General features: G+C 35.6%; 1 protein-coding gene across 1 annotated transcript; it reads left to right on the top strand.

Annotated features, from left to right (window-relative positions):
• Positions 1 to 1,012: 1,012 nt before the first annotated feature.
• On the top strand, positions 1,013 to 15,225 carry IBSP (integrin binding sialoprotein). The gene is made up of 7 exons (XM_040478733.1): positions 1,013 to 1,214; positions 3,784 to 3,851; positions 3,933 to 3,983; positions 4,079 to 4,156; positions 8,264 to 8,329; positions 13,391 to 13,561; positions 14,159 to 15,225. Exons 2-7 carry the CDS (start codon positions 3,798 to 3,800, stop codon positions 14,702 to 14,704), a joined length of 966 nt encoding a protein of 321 aa, XP_040334667.1. The 5' UTR covers positions 1,013 to 1,214; positions 3,784 to 3,797; the 3' UTR covers positions 14,705 to 15,225.
• Positions 15,226 to 19,060: the final 3,835 nt, after the last annotated feature.

Genomic DNA, 19,060 nt, shown 5'->3' with positions numbered 1-19,060 from the left:
CATCTGGTCTTTGTCTATTCAACCACCCTCATCTTCATGACTTCTACTCACTATATTCCAGTTTATTGAATCACTGAAGCCCTCTGAATGTGCCAACAAGGATCTATAGTGATTAAAAGTAGACTCTAGAAATAGACTTGACTTTGATCTCTATATTCCCCCATTTTCTAGCCATGCAATCCAGGACATACCATCTCTGTGCCTCACTTACTTCACTCGTAGAATGGGATAATCTAACTGAATTATTTTCTGTATGTGTGAGGGATGACTGAAACAGCACAGAAATAGCATGAGAGCACTCAGTAAATATTAGACAGTTTTGGTGTAATTATGTTCATTCATTTCTGTATCCTTTAAATCTATTCCTAAGAATGCTTTCCTTTTCTTTATTGATAACCTCTCCCTTATTGATAACCTAGCAAATTCCTATTCTGATCTCTAAATCTTGTAGATATTTTCATTGTTGTGTTTTACAGCTATAAGTCTGTCTCTCTATGAAACTGTGTAAATTTTAGACAGGGACCAGATCTTTTTTATATTTGGCTCTTCATGTCCTAGAACACTGGCTCTCCACTGTCCTGGTTCAGTGGAAAGCTCAATAATTCAAGGTTTGGTAAACTGAACAAAATTTATGGGGTTGTTTTTAATTATATCAATTTTAATTTATGAGTCAAACATAATTTAGAAAAAATATATTGATATTAAAATATTAACTGTTCATCAGCTCCTTCACTTTATTATTTGATTTTTTTACTAAATTAATAATACAGGATGTATCTGATGACAATAAGTTTCCTTTCCTTTCAACATACTGAAAACTTGTATGATTATAAAATTTTTAAATGGTTAAATCTTTTGCTATTTATTTTAATTCATATCTAGTGTATTATTATATATATTCAGAACTCAAACTATTCATCTTCATCTTAACCTTCAATTAAATTCCACAATGCAAACCTCTTGGCACTAGAACCACATTTCATGTTTATTTAACTGAGCCCGTGTCTTGAAAAAGTGTTGAAGTTTGGGGGTTTTCTGGTGAGAATCCACATTCTGACATCACTTGCCCCTGACAGTGATTGGCTGTTAGAAGGCAAGGAAGAGTTTATAGCCAGTCACAGTAAGCAAATGAGTGAGTGAGAGAGCAGAGGAAATATTCAATCTGTGTCACTCACTCCTGTGAGCCTGTCTCCTCACTCCAGAACTGCAAAAGGGTAAGATTGAATATGACGACTTCATTTTCTTAAAATCGAACACTCCACATTTTAGATCTCTGGACGTGGCTTTGAATTTTTTTATTTAAATGCTGATGCTACTGCACTGTATAGAAGGTAATTTGTATGTAATTTAACACTGGCTTCTCATTAAACTAGTACCTCAGATTTTAGATTCTTTCCAAAAGGTTAAATTTATTAACCTATGCATGTAAATAAGTTTTTAATATTGTGCACGTAAACTATAAAACTACTTTCTATCTCTCCATCTCACAAATAACTGTTTCCTCGTTCTGATGTATTCAAGATAAGCTGACTGAAATACTATTTTTCACTTCTAAATCTGCCTCAATGTAGGCAGACTTCTCCATAAATTATGCCTATACTTCAATTACATACAATATATTTTCAATATGTTATATATCTGGTTTCCAAGTGTTAATATCCCGTACTTCTAAAATCAGTATGGAAAAATACATCACACTAGAGAAATAAATAATGCTGGTAGTTTATCATACTCTTCCCAATGAAAACTTATAATTAGATTTTCAAAACTATCCTTTAAGAATGTTTGAATTGTTGTCTGGGTTAGTAGTGGTCACTATAGACGTCTTTGTTTTTTATGAATCATAAAGTAAATAAAATGAAATTTATGTAGGTAGCCAATTGCTGCCTACATGAATCACTTGGTTCTTTTTATACTATTCCTACTATGTTTTCATCTAGTTGTTTTTATGCTTTGTTATGAGAAATTTATGTAATCAAAACCCTGTATACAGTTATATATACTTAAGTTTTAAGTTCTTTACGACATTATAAATATTCCAACTCTTTTCATAAAGCTACAGAGTAATAATCTTCCCACTTGCCGGTGAGTCTGACCATGGGTGACAAAAGTTTGAAGTATTACTTAAGCACCCCAATAGCAATAAAAACATCTTATACAGATAGGCCCCCTTTGGGGCAAAGCCTCTTTATCGTGGAGTGGTCACTAAGAATTTTACTAAAATTAGAACTATGAGGAAGTATATAGGCATCAAAATCAGAAGACCCAGTCTGCCACAAATCGAGTGTGACTTAGGACCCAAGACACATTCTTCAAGTCTTATTCTGTGTAATGTTTTAGTGTCAGATACTCAGTAAGGATGCCATAAATTCTGGCTAATGACAAAATGCAAAATCAAACTTCAGAATACAGAATACATGGATTTCATACATTTTAAATATTACTTTTCCAAAAGTGTTTATGGGGAAATTGCCACCACCATTACATATTGCTTCTAAAATGTTGCCAAAGCTGCCACTCTCACTTAAGCACTCTCAGTTAAATGTATATGTCAGTGCAAGTGGATGGGTATTAGTAGACTTTCAGCTAAGTTTATTCAACCTCTATTAAAGTAGGATTTTATCAAATAGAATAAAACTAAAGTAGGATATGATTTCACTATCCCTCTCTTTTCACTTATGAGGAATCTATGTAGAAGTGAGATCTCTGTATGACTGCAAACCCCAGGACTGTTTGGGAACTATTCCCATTCTGAGAGTTGCATTTCAGAATCAATCCTTCCATAGCATTGACGTCTCCATGATGTCTATTGCCCTGACCCTGAAGAGCCCTTGATCCATCCTGTGATAGTCTCACGCACTAGTGATGGAAAGCTTAAATGGAGCTGGAGAACAACCTAATTTGAGGAAATTTTCCCCTGATATCCCAAGGTGAAAGTCTGATGAGCTCTTCCCATAGAATCACTCTTAGACATGGCTGTGTGGTGCTACATGCTATGAGAATAGTATTTCACATATTATGGATTTCATACACTGAAAAAAAAAGAAAGTTTTTTTCTCTAAGGTAACCACAGGAAAACAGTTCCTATTTCTCATGTTAAAAAAAAACTCATAGTTCAAAACCCATTGTACAATCACTGATGTAAAAGCAATCATATAAATGTATTCAATTTTTACTTAGTTTTTAATTACAAACAAAACAGATCATATACTAACAATTCAATTCCTTAGCTGACATTCCTATGTCAATGATATTAGGAAGCCTCTTTGCTCAACGTGAAGTACACTAAGCATTCAAGCCCCTTACAGTAATGAAATGGTCTGCCACTGACAAATCACAGCAGACAGGTTAAAATCAAATATGGAGGGCTCCTAGGTGCCTCTGTCAGTTATGAAAGACCTGACTCTCGATATCAGTTCAGGTCATGATCTCACAGTCATGAGACTGAGCCCCCATGTCCCATGAGCTGGGCATTCTCTCTCTCCCTCTTTCTCTGCACCTCCCCTACTCCTTCTCTCTCTCTCAAAAGAAATAAAATTTAAAACAAATAGATAGGTAGATAGATAAAACCAAATATGGAATTCAAAATTTAAACAAAGTCAGTTTTCTACCACTTAAAAACAAAGAGGAACAATTTTGAAATAAAAGCCAGAAATTTGGTCTTAGTCAAAACTGTAACTGGACAGACACAAAAACCAATTACATAGTTCTTCTAGTATGAGTAAAAAAAAGTTATACTCTTAGTTTTAATATATACTAACTTTACCACTTCATTAATTCCAGAAGCATTCACCAAAATGAAGACTGCTTTAATTTTGCTCAGCATTTTGGGAATGGCCTGTGCTTTCTCAGTAAGTTCTGTATTAAAAACCTATAGTTATTTCCATTTTTGTCTTTTCATGTATGTAATGATTAAATGTTCTCTTAAACAGATGAAAAATTTGCATCGAAGAGCCAAATTAGAGGATTCTGAAGAAAATGGGGTAATTAATTTTAGCATACTTTCCTGGTCTGACTATACTTACTCTAGATTTATTGCATATTAAACATGAATATATTATTTATTCTGTTTATGCAGGTCTCTAAGTACAGGCCACGATATTACCTTTACAAGAATGCCTACTTTTATCCTCCTCTAAAACGATTTCCAGTTCAGGTAAGTATAAAAATTAATTTTCTTTCTCACCCATTATAATTTAAAGGTAATCAAATTTAACTACAAAATGCCAAAATTCAACTCTCACTAAAATTCAGCCAGAAAGACTTACTACAAAAAGTTTGTTTTTAATACAAAACAACTTATTCCTAAGTTCTCTTTTAAAGCAGAGATATACACACAGAGAATAAAACCATTTGGGCCCAGTCTAGAATGATATAATAAAAGCAAATACCTTGGTACATAGAGTTCAGGTATTTTGGCTAACACTGACAAAATGGACAACTTTACCGGTTGTTGACAATTAAGACAGTGATAAGGCCACTAACTGTCATACTATAGTTGAGTCAATACTGTCATACAGCTGTTTTAGACCTAATAATTTAGAGTCCTTTAATTGGTAAGGAAAAAATTGATTTCATAAACAGCAGAGACAATTTAAAATAACATTCATGATTGCTGAGGATTTTCTGAACCTCTGACCTGTGTTGGTCACTAGAGCAGTATGTCAAGTATTGAAGTTTAGCTATAACGGAAGCATGGTTCAAAAACTGCAGAGGAAAAAGAGAAATTCATGAAGTAAACTAAAAGCTTGTGAGAAAAACATCCTTAGAACTTGTAAACAAAAAGGAAAATAACAAATACTAAAAATAAGAATTTCTCTTTTTATGGGTTACCGGCGAAGAAGGCCTTTGAAAACTGGAGGTGTGGTATTGATTTAAAATATTTGACAAACCAGAATTGTGCTATTTTTATTACTATACGGTTTGGGTTCAGGGCACCAATTATGCACATCTGACCCAGGATTCCTGGGACACTAAGAGCAGTCAAGATGCTGAAAATGATGCCTCAGCACAGTGGCTTGGCAGAGCATCCTACCATATGTTGGGCTAACCCATTTCCAAATCATACAATGATAGGAAATGATAATCTTAAAGTATTTATAGCACCACAATAATTATGGAATGTGTGTGGCCACAGAAACATGAGCATAGATGATACAAGAGCTGTGGGTTTTCAGAACTGCCTTCCATTCTTTGGTATACCTCAGGCCCACAAATAAACACTGCTCATTTAAATGTGTGTTTCATTCTCTTTTTTAAACTCAATGGAGGGGCGCCTGGGTGGCGCAGTCGGTTAAGCGTCCGACTTCAGCCAGGTCACGATCTCGCGGTCCGTGAGTTTGAGCCCCGCGTCAGGCTCTGGGCAGATGGCTCAGAGCCTGGAGCCTGTTTCCGATTCTGTGTCTCCCTCTCTCTCTGCCCCTCCCCCGTTCATGCTCTGTCTCTCTCTGTCCCAAAAATAAATAAACGTTGAAAAAAAAAATTTAAACTCAATGGAAATGGTAATAAATTTAAATTTCTGAATAGCTCCTCAATTTTTCTAAAATATCAAGTACTTAAGTGATATTCCCAACTATCAATTTTTGTAGAAATATAAATGTGATCCAATTAAAATATCTATAGCGAAAAGACATTAGGAGAGGTTATATTTTTCATTCCTGATAAATTCAAAGTTCAAAGATCTTTAGGTAGATCTTTAATATAAAAAATTTAGAGAAATTATATACAGATAAGTTCATCTCAAATAATGTAGAATTTGTAAAATAGTTGTATTTAAAAAGTATCCAATAAAATGTATGCCCTAATCCATCAGTCTGATCTAGTATTTATGATCTATTCTACTTTGCAAAGTTTGATTCCCAGAGTTTTCTCTCTTACATGTCTACTTATATATTTTCCATAGCTCTATATTATTTATTCTCTTAAGTCTATCAAGTATTTGGTGCCCAGATTGTCATCACAAAATTCACTGGCTGTACTGGCTTTGAAATTAATGTTTTAATCAAACAAATATGTGTTCATATATAATCATTTCTAAAATACCAACTTCCATGAAATATGTCATATCCGCTTAGCTATAGAGATGGAAGTATAAATAAGCTTAATACCCTAAGCATGTTTAATTGAGGAAACTGTTTCTTTCAGGATTCAAATATTATTTGAATTGTGTGTGAATTCTTAGAGGGCAGAAACTTTATATTTCTTTTATTGGACTTATCTTAGCTATCACAGTGCTTGACACAGGGAGACTGCCTATGTTTCCAACTTCATCTCTTACTACTATCCTCATTCTCAAAACAATGTCTGAAATGTAATTTGGGGATTGAATAAATGGGAGTGATAGAAGCTGAAAGGAGTAATGGTAAAATATACATACATACATATATGTGTCATATATATATTTGACTTCCAGAAGAATATGACTTAGTTACAAACTGGAAATAAAGCATAAATGAAAGAAAGGAAAAAAGAAAATGCCAAGGTTTCAGGGGATTTCATGAAGTTTTAAAATTGTTCTCACTGCAGACACTAACTGAAGAGTGAGTGGTTGGGATAGCAAGAAGGCTAGAGGTGAGGAAACCTATAAAAAGATTCAAACACTCCCACTGAGACAAAATACATTGCAGAAATATGCTGCCCTCTCTATTAACTAACAAACAGAAATAGTTCACATGTGATATTATGTTTTGTTCACCCTCTGGGCTAGGAAAGCACAACCCTTAAGGTCATGGTAGTGGAAGAGCAGATGTAATTATTCTCTTTTCCACCCAAGGTTAGTTATTCTTGGCTCAAGAGGACAAATAATTCTCTTTTCTTGGGTGGATGGCATGGCCACATGAAGAATGAGCCATACAGGGACAGCCCTGAGCAGGACTGACACATGAGTGCTTCCTCATATCTGATCCCTAATCCTGAGGTTCTTCTGCAGCTCTGTTTTCTAAGACCCACAGTGCTTAATTGGGTCATCAGAATCAAAACTAAGATTTTCAGGGCAGATAATGACAGAATCTTGGGGCACCTGGGTGGCTCAGTCAGTTAAGTGCCGGATTTCGGCTCAGGTCATGATCTCACAGTTCATGGGTTCAAGCCCTGCGTTGGGTTCTGTGCTGACAGGTCAGAGCCTGGAGCCTGCTTTGGATTCTGTGTCTCCCTCTCTCCCTGCCCCTCACCCACTCACGCTCTGACTCACTCTCAAAAATAAATAAACATTAAAAAAAATTTTTTTTAAATGACAGAATCTTAAGTTGGGTATCCATTTATCTACCTGGTGCCATTAGGGGTAGTTGCAGAAAAAGAGGGAAAATTCAGTTTATCATTGGAAGATAAAAAGTCTCCTCTGTTTTAAAGTCTCGGTAAGAGATGTTTAGGTTTATATTTCCTCTTAAAAAGTAGCAAAGCTCATTAACTTATATTTTTATATACAGACTCCTTGGTTTAAAATGTTCTCATTCAATATTGAGCACTTTAGAGGCACGGCACTCTGTAATTTTCCTAAATGAAGTGAATTAATTTTGCTCTTATATAATTTCTACCTCATATATATAAAATCTCATTTACATATAGAGGGAGGCTTATTTTATGGATTAGCTTTAATTAGACTGAAAGATACTAAAAATTATATGCAAATTTAATTTCAAGTCAAATTCTAATTTAAATTCATCAGGAGAGCTCATTATTTAAGAGAATCATTCAGTAACAACTTTTATTTCATAACAACCCTAATCATCATTTCATTTATATTTTATAAAGGAAATAAAACAATGTGATCTGTGTGTTAGTTCATTTGCCTCGAACTGTTGGAGAAATCAAAACAGCTCTGGGCTTGATTCCTTCTCTGTAAAATAAATTGAATCAGATAATCATCTTGTCCTTGCAGACATAGGCAATTCCATGATTCATTCTTCTAGTTTTTATATACAAAATGTTTTAACATATTTCCTATGCTTTTGGGGGTTGAAATGCCTACCTCATTTCATATCTTGATCATTACAAAGCACCTGTTTCTCTCCAACCTCATTTTATATATTCCCAATCTCTTCATATCTTTTTCTCAGATTCACATGAGAACTAAATTCACATGAGAAATAAATCAAGATGGCAATACTAATTAGTTTGAGTAAATATTTGTGAATATTTTACCTTAATTCAATCAGCAGGAAATCTCCTTTTGTGTTGAAGGTATGTGTACCTATATATGTACCCATATATTCACATATGTATGAATTCATATATATATATATATATATATTTTTTTTTTTTTTAGAGCAGTAGTGACTCATCTGAAGAAAATGGAGACGGCGACAGTTCAGAAGAGGAGGAAGAAGAAGAGGTAAGGAATTTCTGCAGGATTTTTCAAAACAAACCAGGCAGCATGAAAACAAATAGGAAACTAGTCTACTGTAGTCTGGACTTAGCAAACAAGCCATTGCCAGTTTACCAACTACCCACAGTCTTCTATTTTGGACAAGGAGAATATTATTTAAATTAGAATAAACTAAAATGACCTGTTTAAAATGCTACTGCATTTGGCGTTCAAGTTACCTATAAGTGGTGCGCAAAAACAAAAATGTCTCCATTATAAGTTGGAAGAAATGTACATTCTGATAAAAAGAAAAGGGAGTATCATTTATATTTAGGTGGATAGTGCAGGATAGTAAAAGACAAGTACCTAAACTCAGTGCAATACTTGTTTTAAGGACTGAACTTAAGCTCAACTTACTAAGTGGGTATATATGAAAAGCTAATCTTATATCCTCTACAATATTATTATGATTCATCTGTTTTTCTTGACCCACCAAGTAGGGTTATTCTTTTAAATGGGAATTTCATATGTCATTTTGTCTAAAAATAAAATTTATGGTCTTACATAAAGGCAAATACTCAAGATGTATAAGTACATATAGTACTACATATTCTATACATACTCCTCCATAGGACCTCAAATTAGTGTAGTTCACAGCTAAAATTCATCTGTATACCTTGGAAATTGTACTAACCTGTTTATAACTGACACTCTTGCTCAAGAAAACGTACTAATTAGGTACATTTTCCTGGATAGTCAATTATAGCTATCCACTGCTTTGGGGACCTTCTAAATTCAGGTATTCTTAAGTGCTATTTATGAAGGGGCAATGACAGTCAAAAATGGATCATGGATAAACATCTGCTATCTTGAAAACAAAATGGTATGGGAACTTTAAAAGTGACAAATAATTAGTTTGATTTTATTTTTTTAACCATAAAAGTATCATTTCCAGTACTATAATTTACCCTAATAGCTTAAGGGAAGACCTTACAAGAATACCAAGCCAGTACCAGGAAAAATGCCACCTACTAAATCCCACAAAATTTTGCCAGGAGTTCCATATAGTAATCTTACACAAGAACTAAGCTGGGGTAATCTATTTAACTACAGCTCTTTGCTGTACGGTGATCACAAAATTGCTTTGCCAGGTAGATTTCCCAATTAGACTGCATACCTTTTGGCAATGGTTCTTCATTTGTTATGATGGAGGTTGAGGATAGAGGACAGTAAGGTTTAAAAACTATGATGAAATCACACATGCTCAAAATTTTGTCAACAATCTCCGAACATTTACTATCCTCCCAAAACTTACCTGCAAACTCCTAATGACCCAGAGGGCAAGAGACCATAGGTTTCATATCCAGTTTGGGGAAAAACAGACTGTATCCTCCTTATAGCTCCTCACACTGTTTAGCACAGTTTCTTCTACGATATATGGTGCCCAAAAAATATTTGTGGTTTAGTTTTGAAAACTTCAGAGGAATAAATACTCCAAACATCATTCATTAAAAGTGATCATAGAAAAGTGGATACATAAATCTAAAGGCTTCTATCATGAAGAGATTCTAGAACTTCCTTTTTCCTCATTTCTTCCCTAAAATTTCATTGGCAATTCAGGTTAAATACATAGTCTCCAGGAATGGTATTCACATTAGAGGGTGCTTAGGCATATTTTCTATTTGATGATGATCACAGTTTTTTTTTTTTCCATTTCTAAACGATTCAGCCTCACTTTAAAAAAAACTTTATAAAAATATAATATATACAACACAATTATATGTATACAGATAGTTGAAATTTCAGAAATTGAACAGTTTCAAAAAGCACCCATATCAAAAAGCAGCATATGCTCTGTGTTCCATTTTACTCATTAACCAAACCCACCAAAAGCAACTGTTATTTTGAATCCTAACAGTTTTCACCCATTTTTGCATATTATAAAAATGGAATCATATATCATATACTCTTTTTTTGCGTGGTGTCTTCTACTCCCAACTTCAAAAGTTAATCCATATCGTTCTACAGCTCTAAGTCATTCATTCTCATTGTGAGTATCTTATGAAGTGAATACACCACAATGTATTATGCTTTTGTTGATGGGCCTTTGGGGCAGTTTCCAAGTTTGGGCTATACCAAAGAGAGCTGCTATGAACATTCTAGTACTCCTTCTGGTGAACACATGCATCTATTTCTGGAGGCCAAAAGGTATGCATATGTTCAGCCTAAGTAGATGTAACCAAAGCAAATGCACTGTGATCTCCCTCTATTAGTATATCAGTTACTCCACGTTCTCACCAACAGTTGTCTTTCAGCCATTTTAGCCAGTCTAGTGGGTTAATAACAGTTTTAAAACATTAATACTAATTTTTCTATTCAAAAAGATATTTGAAGCTTAATACCCATCAACAGACTGACCTGTTTTCCTTCTTAATTCACTGCAAAGGCATATCCTTAAAGAAAGTATCTATCACGGGAATCTACCCCCAAAACCAAGAGCACACTGTACACACTGTATATTAGCCAATTTGACAATAAATTATATTTAAAAAAAAAGTATCTAGAAAAGAAAGGGCATTGTAGGAGAAAATGTAGAACTTCATGATTTGAGAGTCTGAATCTTTACTCATGACCTTGCCACTAGTGAACCACCATCTATTTGACCTCATGTGAGTCATTTATCTCATTGGACCTCAGGTTTTCCACGTGTAAAAAGATGGTACAGGACCCAAATTATATGTTCTACTCTAAGAATCTTTCCTCCTCCTGCCCTGAAAGATTTAGTCTGTTGAAATAAAGCATACACATGAATAAATAAACAGTATGGTGTTTGTGGGATATTTGACACAATTGGCTTAAAGACTATTTAGGGGTGGACTCTAGTAGCCCCAAGAGCTTATTGAAACATCGGAATTTACAAATTTGATGAAACAAACATATTCTTCTTTAGCCACTCTGTTTTAGTAACAAGGCAAGCTAAACCTGGGTTGTGTTTACTTTTTTTCTTTATATAAACTTTTTTTCTTCTACCACTTTGTTTTGAAATCTGTGCATTATCTTTTTTTAAGTGTTTATTTAAATTCCAATTAGTTAATATACAGAGTAATATCAGTTTCAGGTATATAATATACTGATTCAATACTTCCATACAACACCAGATGCTCATTACAAGTGCACTCCTTAATCTCAGTCACCTATATAACCTATCCCCTCACCACTCTCTCCCCTGGTAATCATCAGTTTCTTCTCTATGGTTAAGAGTCTGTTTCTTGGGTTGCCTCTCTCTCTCTTTTTTTCCCCCTGTGCTGGTTTGTTTCTGAAATTCAACATATGAGTGAAATCATATGATATTTGTCTTTCTCTGACTGACTTATTTCAGTTGGCATAATACTCTCTAGCTCCATTCATATTATTGCAAATGGCAAGATTTGATTCTTTTTCATAGCTGAGTGTGTGTGTGTGTGTGTGTGTGTGTGTGTGCGTGCTCACATCACATCTTCTTTATCCATGTTTTAAAGTCTTAAAACTTAATGTCATCATCTAAAGAGATTAGATACACTGAAATGAATTCAATCTTCCAGTACTTAAAGTAAATAAACTCTCTGTATGAATTCCTGACTTTTTTTAACGTTTATTTATTTTTGAGAGCGAGAGAGAGAGAGAGAGAGAGAGAGAGGGAGAGAATCCGAAGTAGGCTCCAGGCTCTGAGCTGTCAGCACAGAGCCTGTGTGCGGCTCGAACCCACGAACTGTGAGATCATGACCTGAGCTGAAGTTGGATGCTTAACTGACTGAGCCACCCAGGCTCCCCTGAATCCCTGACTTTTAATATTAGCTATGAATCACAACGGGAGATTAACTCAATTAACAAATAACTGCCTAACAACATAAAGGCAAAGAATAAAATGTTCAATAAGGTTATATAGTAAGATTAGTAAGATTATAATAAACATTCATTTGAGGAGTGTTTATTTTTTTTTAAAAATCATGCAATAACATAATAGAACCACTAAAAATTTCTTGGAGTGTTTAGTTTCTTCACTGCACAGAAAAATTGATTGTGTGTCAAATGTCTAAAATCTTCTGAATACTGCATACAACACAAAATTGGCTTATATACTGCCAGATAAATTTTGAATTAAATATGGTTCTTTTCTCTAAATACACTTGAAAGCAAATGAAATCTATTCGCTTCTTTTTGGTAGTAAATAAGAAATGCAATCAATTTGTTTGAAGAGGGGGATTTCCATAAAAATTCCTTTCTGAAAAAATATCCTAGGTGTAGTGTGAACAATTCACATAAATCCTCTTCCTCAACAAAAACATCATAGTGCATTAGAAAGGGCTGGGTTTTGTTGTTTTCTTCATGCATAAGACCTTAAGCAAGTTATTTAGCTTTTCTGAGCTCAAGGTCCCTTTCCAATTTTTTTTTTAATGTTTGTTTATTATTGAGAGACAGAGACAGAACATGAGCAGGGGAGGGGCAGAGAGAGAGGGAGACACAGAATCTGAAGCAGGCTCCAGACTCTGAGCTGTCAGCACAGAGCCCGACGCAGGGCTCAAACTCACAATCGTGAGATCGTGACCTAAGCCAAAGTTGGACGCTTAACTGACTGAGCCACCCAGGCGTCCCTCACTTTCCCTTTCTAAAGAGAACAATAATCCTACCTTACAAGGCTGCTATAAGGAATAACAGGTATAAGTTCTCAGCTTATTTGTCAGCAAATGTAAGCATTTATTTACTACCATGTTATAATAGTATTGGTAAGACTTTAAGAGCCTAAAGCCTGTAGAATAAAATACCATGTAGTCAGATATGCTGAAATTATTACACAAACATTTTTGAATTGATAAAATAGAATACAGAAATATCTAAAACAGACTATAGTGAGGTAAGGAGAATGAAATAACTCTGAGTTGAGTTCTAAGAAGTGAGAAGTGCAAATATCATAAGAGGAAGCAGAATTGTTAACATTAGGTGATGAGCTGGCTGAGGAATACATTTTTCTCAGTAATGGCTCATGACTCCAGTAAATTTTGAGTTTTCTTCCAACTAACTAACTTTTCTTGCTCTGGATATTTTTACCAGGAAGCTTCAAATGAAGAAGAAAACAATGAAGAGAATGCAAATTCTGACGAAAATGAAGATGAAGAATCTGAGGCTGAGAACACCACCCTTTCTGCTACACCTGGCTATGGAGAGGAGACCACACCTGGAACAGGGAACATAGGTTTAGCTGCAATCCAACTTCCCAAAAAGGTAATAATTCCTCAAAAATGTTAAATCTGATTTCATTTCTTTACTGAAATCTAAGGTTAGCTTGACACTATACACAGGTGTTCTACGTTACCTTCATTAACTCATTGAAAAAGCAAGAGCAGGTTCAATTTCCCTGTTTACAAGTAAGGAAATACCTTTTCCCAGGCAAATTCTCTTCCCATGTTATTACACTGACTTTCCACATTATAACAGAAGACTAAGGACAAGCATCTTGGCAATGGATAAAAGGTCCTGAAAGATGCCACTGCATTTCAGGGAAGAGGATTCCAAGACAGACAAAGTGAATAGCAAAGCTATGGGAAGCATCTCCCACAAGGAAAGCTTATTTATCAAGTACATTTTCTCTATCAAAACCCAATGACGAAAGTACTAATTCTGAATTTCTAAAACACCCATCAAAGGTACTAGTTCTGAATTTTTAAAACACTCACCAATTCTTTTGTAAGTTAAACTGGCTTCAATTCAAAAATACATCTGAAACAAGGCTGTAGGTACAGCCTGTGTTGGATGAAATAATGGTCTTAAGTTTTTATATTTTCACACCAAATCTGGATCCTTTTAAACTTTTCCTTATAGGCTGGGGATACAAAAAAGGCTACAAAAGAGGAGGAAAGTGATGAAGAAGAAGAGGAAGATGAAGAAAATGAAGAAAATGAAGAAACTGAAGAAGTGGATGAAAATGAACAAGGCATAAACAGCACCAGCACCAACAGCACAGAGGTAGAAAATGGCAATGGCAGCAGTGATGGAAACACTGGAGAAGAAGGTGAAGAAGAAAGTGTCACTGAAGTCAATGCAGAAGGAACCACAATGGCTGGAAGGCAGGACAATGGTGGCTCCACGACTACAACCTCTCCAAATGGTGGATTTCAACCTACAACCCCACCACCAGAGCTCTACGGGACCACCATCCGACCATCTAGGGAAGCCACCACCACTGGATATGAGGAAGAGTATGAACAAACAGGCACCAATGAATATGACAATGGATATGAAGTCTATGAAAACGAGAATGGAGAACCTCGTGGCGATAATTACCGAGCCTATGAGGATGAGTACAGCTACTATAAAGGGCGCAGCTATGACAGCTATGATGGTCAAGATTACTACTACCACCAGTGAAAGTCCAGCCTTGGATGAATTCATTCATTCTGGCATTTTGTGTGGCTACCATTTTCAAAGTTCAACTCAGGAAGGTGCAATACAACAAATGTGCATATTATAATGTGGAATGGTGCTACTGTTCCAAAGTAATTTTCTGTAATTGCTTCTGTGAGTAATGGGCTTCTTGTTGCTTTTCCCTGGTATGTTACTGAAGGGTTATTATAAATCAGGGCCATTTATCAAGTGGTAAACCAATCCATGAGATTGAGTTCAATTAAATGTTTGGAGGTTGTAGTTCTACAAATATTTTTAACATATTTGCACTATTAATTGCTAAAACATACTTTTCATGCAAGAAGTGCTTCTATGTATTGGCATTAATGACACTATAACAAAATATGTAGTTCTTTAATCACACTGCCTATCCAACTCTGTATATTGTGTTTAATTATCATCTTCATGTATTTTTATGTGACCTTTATGTATATTCTACCTATGGGTTTTATCATAAATAAAAAATGCAATCTTCCATATCATAATTACGGAAAAAATGAGAGATTCAGAACTGAAAAATATGAGACCAGTGGGGAATAACTGAGCTAAAGGATAAAAGCTTATTTCTACTATGCTTTAAAACTCAGAAGAACTAGAAGTATTCTATCATGGACAAATCAACATAACTAATATTTTGACATGCTTGCGGGCATGGTCAACCATACACATCAGGAGAAGAAATGGCTTTTATTAGAGTTGCCAGATTTAACAAAAATATAGGGTGCCTGGTTAAATTTGAATTTCAGATAACAATGAAAAACTCCTTAAGTTTTACTCCTAGAAGTAAGTATGCTTCGTGCACAATTTGACCTCTGTCAACTATTTGGGACATATTTATACTAGTTCAAATTTAATGGAATATCCTATTTAGTATCTGGCAACCCTACTCCTATTTGATTTAGGTTTTAAATGGGGTAGGGAATGGATGCAGTAGAAAACTCTCTCTCTCTCTCTCTCTCTCTCTCTCTCTCACACACACACACACACACACACACACACATCCACACATATGCACACATCCACATACAAACACATACACACACACACACACCAAAGAGGGCTGGTATGCAAAGCCTTAACTACAATTCATACTTTAAACCTGAAAGCAAATATACTGAAGAAAAGTTGATAATGGTAAGGAGTAAGAATACAAACATCATTCATCTTTTTATTTATTCACTTATAAGATGCACTGAACACCTGTTATTGGACCAGATAATGTTTAGACACTGGGCATATGGAAATGAAGAATCCAGTCCTCAAAGTGACTTTAGTCTGATAGCTAACAGTTATAAGGCATTACATGCATCAACTAATTGTCTCTTCTTTATTTTTTTTATTTAAAAAAATTTTTTTAATGTTTATTTATTTTTTGAGAGACAGAGCATGAGCAGGGGAGGGGCAGAGAGAGAGACACAGAATCTGAAGCAGACACAGAATCTGAAGCAGGCTCCAGGCTCTGAGCTGTCAGCACAGAGCCCAATGCAGGGCTCGAACTCATGAACTGCAAGATCATGACCTGAGGCAAAGATGAACACTTAACCAACTGAGCCACCCAGGTGCTCCTCCTAACTCTTTATTTCGAAAAATTCTAAGCCTTTAGAAAAATTGGAAAGCTAATACATGAACAGCCTTATTATAACTTTCACCTAGATTAATCAATGGTTAAAACATTTTGCTATATTTACATTAGCTCCTTCTATTTCTGTGTGCCTTTCTTCATTATACAAACTCCTCTGCCAAACCATTAAAGGGTTTAACATCATGATGCTTCACTCCTATACTTCAGCATTTAGTATAAAAATAAGAAATTCTCCTAGACAGCCACAATACCATTCTCATTCTCAGGAAACTAAACACTGCTATGAGAGCATTTTGTAATATACAGACCATATTCAAATTTTCCCAATTATTCTAATAATATCATTGATTATTAACTCAGTTAATCCTCACAAAACTCTATCAGGTAGGTATGTTTGTTCTCCCCCATTTTATTGATGAAGGAACTGAGGCACAAAGAGAGACACAGACACAGCTTGCACAAGGTCACAAGTCACAAAGCTGAGGGTAAAACAAAGCAGACTTGCTTTAGAATTTTTGCTCTTTACCATTATGTTACACTTATTAGTGTGTGTTTATCAGTAATGGATGTTGAGCTATAAGTGAGCAGGAAATCTCTAATGATGAGAACACTGCTGAAATATGAGCTTTGTTCTATATCACAATTATCTTAGAACCAGCCATGTTTTATGACTTGAGCCCTAAAGAATGTTTTCAAAGCAAGGATCTTCACACATTTTTGGCATGTTTTTAGACAGACAGCTTGGTATTGTGGAAAGTGCATGAGCTCTAGAGTTAGATGGGCTTGAATAACGGTGTTATTGAGAGTAAATTAATATCCTTCTCTAGACTTCCTCACCTCATCTCCCACACATGGAGTATACTCAGTAGGTTGCTGTTCAGAGTCCAACATGTTAATGAAGTGCTCAAGATCATCATCTCTCTCCTCTCCACTCCCCATCCTTTCTCCATCTTAACACTTAGGTACATCTGACTGTTATAGACTTACCTGGTCTTTTAGAACATTTTTTTTCTTACCCTAATGCATCTTTGTAAGCAAAAGCTTTTTTAATTTTTTTTTTTAATGTTCATTTATTTCTGAGACAGAGACAGAGCATTAGTGAGGGAGCGGCAGAGAGAGAGGGAGACACAAAATCAGAAGCAGGCTCCAGGCTGTCAGCACAGAGTCCGACATGGGGCTCAAACTCACAAACCGTGAGATCATGACCTGAGCTGAAGTCGGTCGCTCAACCGACTGAGCCACCCAGGTGCCCCTGTAAGCAAAAGCTTTTGATGAGAGTGACTCCTTGGAACAGTGGGAACAGTGTAATCAATACTTCTTATTAGACAATATACGTAATTTTTACTATTTGTGACTTATTGTCACAAACTACCTCAATATATCAATAGAATCATCCACTCTTAGAGTTGGAAAGGATCTTTGAAATCTGTGAATTTTATTTACCAATATGTCAAAGTTATTCATTTTTTATCGCAAAATTGGTTAATCTTTTCCTTTATGGTTTCTCACTTTGCTTCTGACATATGTAATGGGGGTGTCTGCTCCATCCTCTTCTACCTCAGGGATTTGAGCTAGCCCACTTTAATGCCACCCTGCCCCAAACATTGAAGAGTTTCCTTTAGACTAGTAGGGGATTTTTCACTCCGAGAAGGCAGCAGAGGAAAGATTCACAGCCTAGCCCAGACACCAACATGAGTGTGTATTCATATGGTGAGGCCTACAGACAACTAAGTACCCAGGGCCTAGATGAAGGCAATATGGTGTTCCTGGATGAAGACCAGGGGGTAGGCTGATGACAGCTGTGATTTACCATGGCTCCTAGGCATCCCAACAATGCCCCTTTACAGTTCTCTCAGTAATACCATGCAAAATTTTCTTCATGGAAGGTCCCCTCTTCAATATTTCCTGCTTAGGATCACAGTAGAGTTCCCACCTCCTTCTGCCACCCTAACTAGCTAGCCTCCTTGGCCTCTTGCTTCAAATTCCCTTCACCTTCCCACCAATAGCTCTATTTTCTGTATTCCCTGATAGTACCTATTTGGTGGTCCATCTGGCAGATGATGAAAATCCAAATTATTAGGAAAAAGGGGGAACATTTTTATTCCTCCCAGGGAAAGACCATCCTTCCCCTGAGAAACAGTCAAATGACCCCTCTAAATAGAGAAAAGATATAAAGTTAAATAAGTTATGCTTGTATTTGAGGGAAAAATCAAGTTGTATATTTATAATCTCCTATCCACAAAAAAATTCTTTTGCTGTTGTTAAAATGTAGAAACCAGTCTGTAGCAGTGGCAAAGCTCATAGATGAACCATAATATCTGTTCTCCTTTCTCTGAGTAAGAGAACCCAGGTTTTTAAGCTGGACCTGTGGCTACAGAGTAAATTCCAATTTCTTTCACTCTCATTGGAGCTACATGTGGTTATTCAAGTTCTGGCCATGTATACCTTGGATGTGTACAATTTCTTGGTTGTCTCCCTAAAGAGAAGTATTATTCTCTTCCCCTTTCTCCAAATTCTCTCTTCTACTGGCGAAATTCGACAATGATGGTGAGTCATCTATGACAGTGTGCATGAAGCAATAATCCACAGATGGCAAGGTAACAAGATAGAAAAGTCTACACCATACCAACCCTGGACATCTACTTCTACAAATAAACTGTTTTCTTTTAGCCTCTATGATTATGGATCTCTGTTATTTATATGCAAATTACATCCTAACTCAGTAGTTCTCGAAGTAT

Source organism: Herpailurus yagouaroundi, unplaced genomic scaffold (assembly GCF_014898765.1).
Source record: "Herpailurus yagouaroundi ecotype Mexico unplaced genomic scaffold, PumYag 28, whole genome shotgun sequence".
In the NCBI taxonomy this organism is placed as follows: Eukaryota; Metazoa; Chordata; class Mammalia; order Carnivora; family Felidae; genus Herpailurus; species Herpailurus yagouaroundi.
This window is presented reverse-complemented; position numbering and strand designations above follow the sequence as displayed.

Bases quoted from the DNA above. Each gene is read 5' to 3' on its own strand.
- IBSP (XM_040478733.1), top strand. From the start codon at position 3,798: ATGAAGACTGCTTTAATTTTGCTCAGCATTTTGGGAATGGCCTGTGCT. The intron at 3,984-4,078 runs GTAATTAATTTT...CTGTTTATGCAG, and splicing joins AGGATTCTGAAGAAAATGGG to GTCTCTAAGTACAGGCCACG. The intron at 13,562-14,158 runs GTAATAATTCCT...TTTTCCTTATAG, and splicing joins CAATCCAACTTCCCAAAAAG to GCTGGGGATACAAAAAAGGC.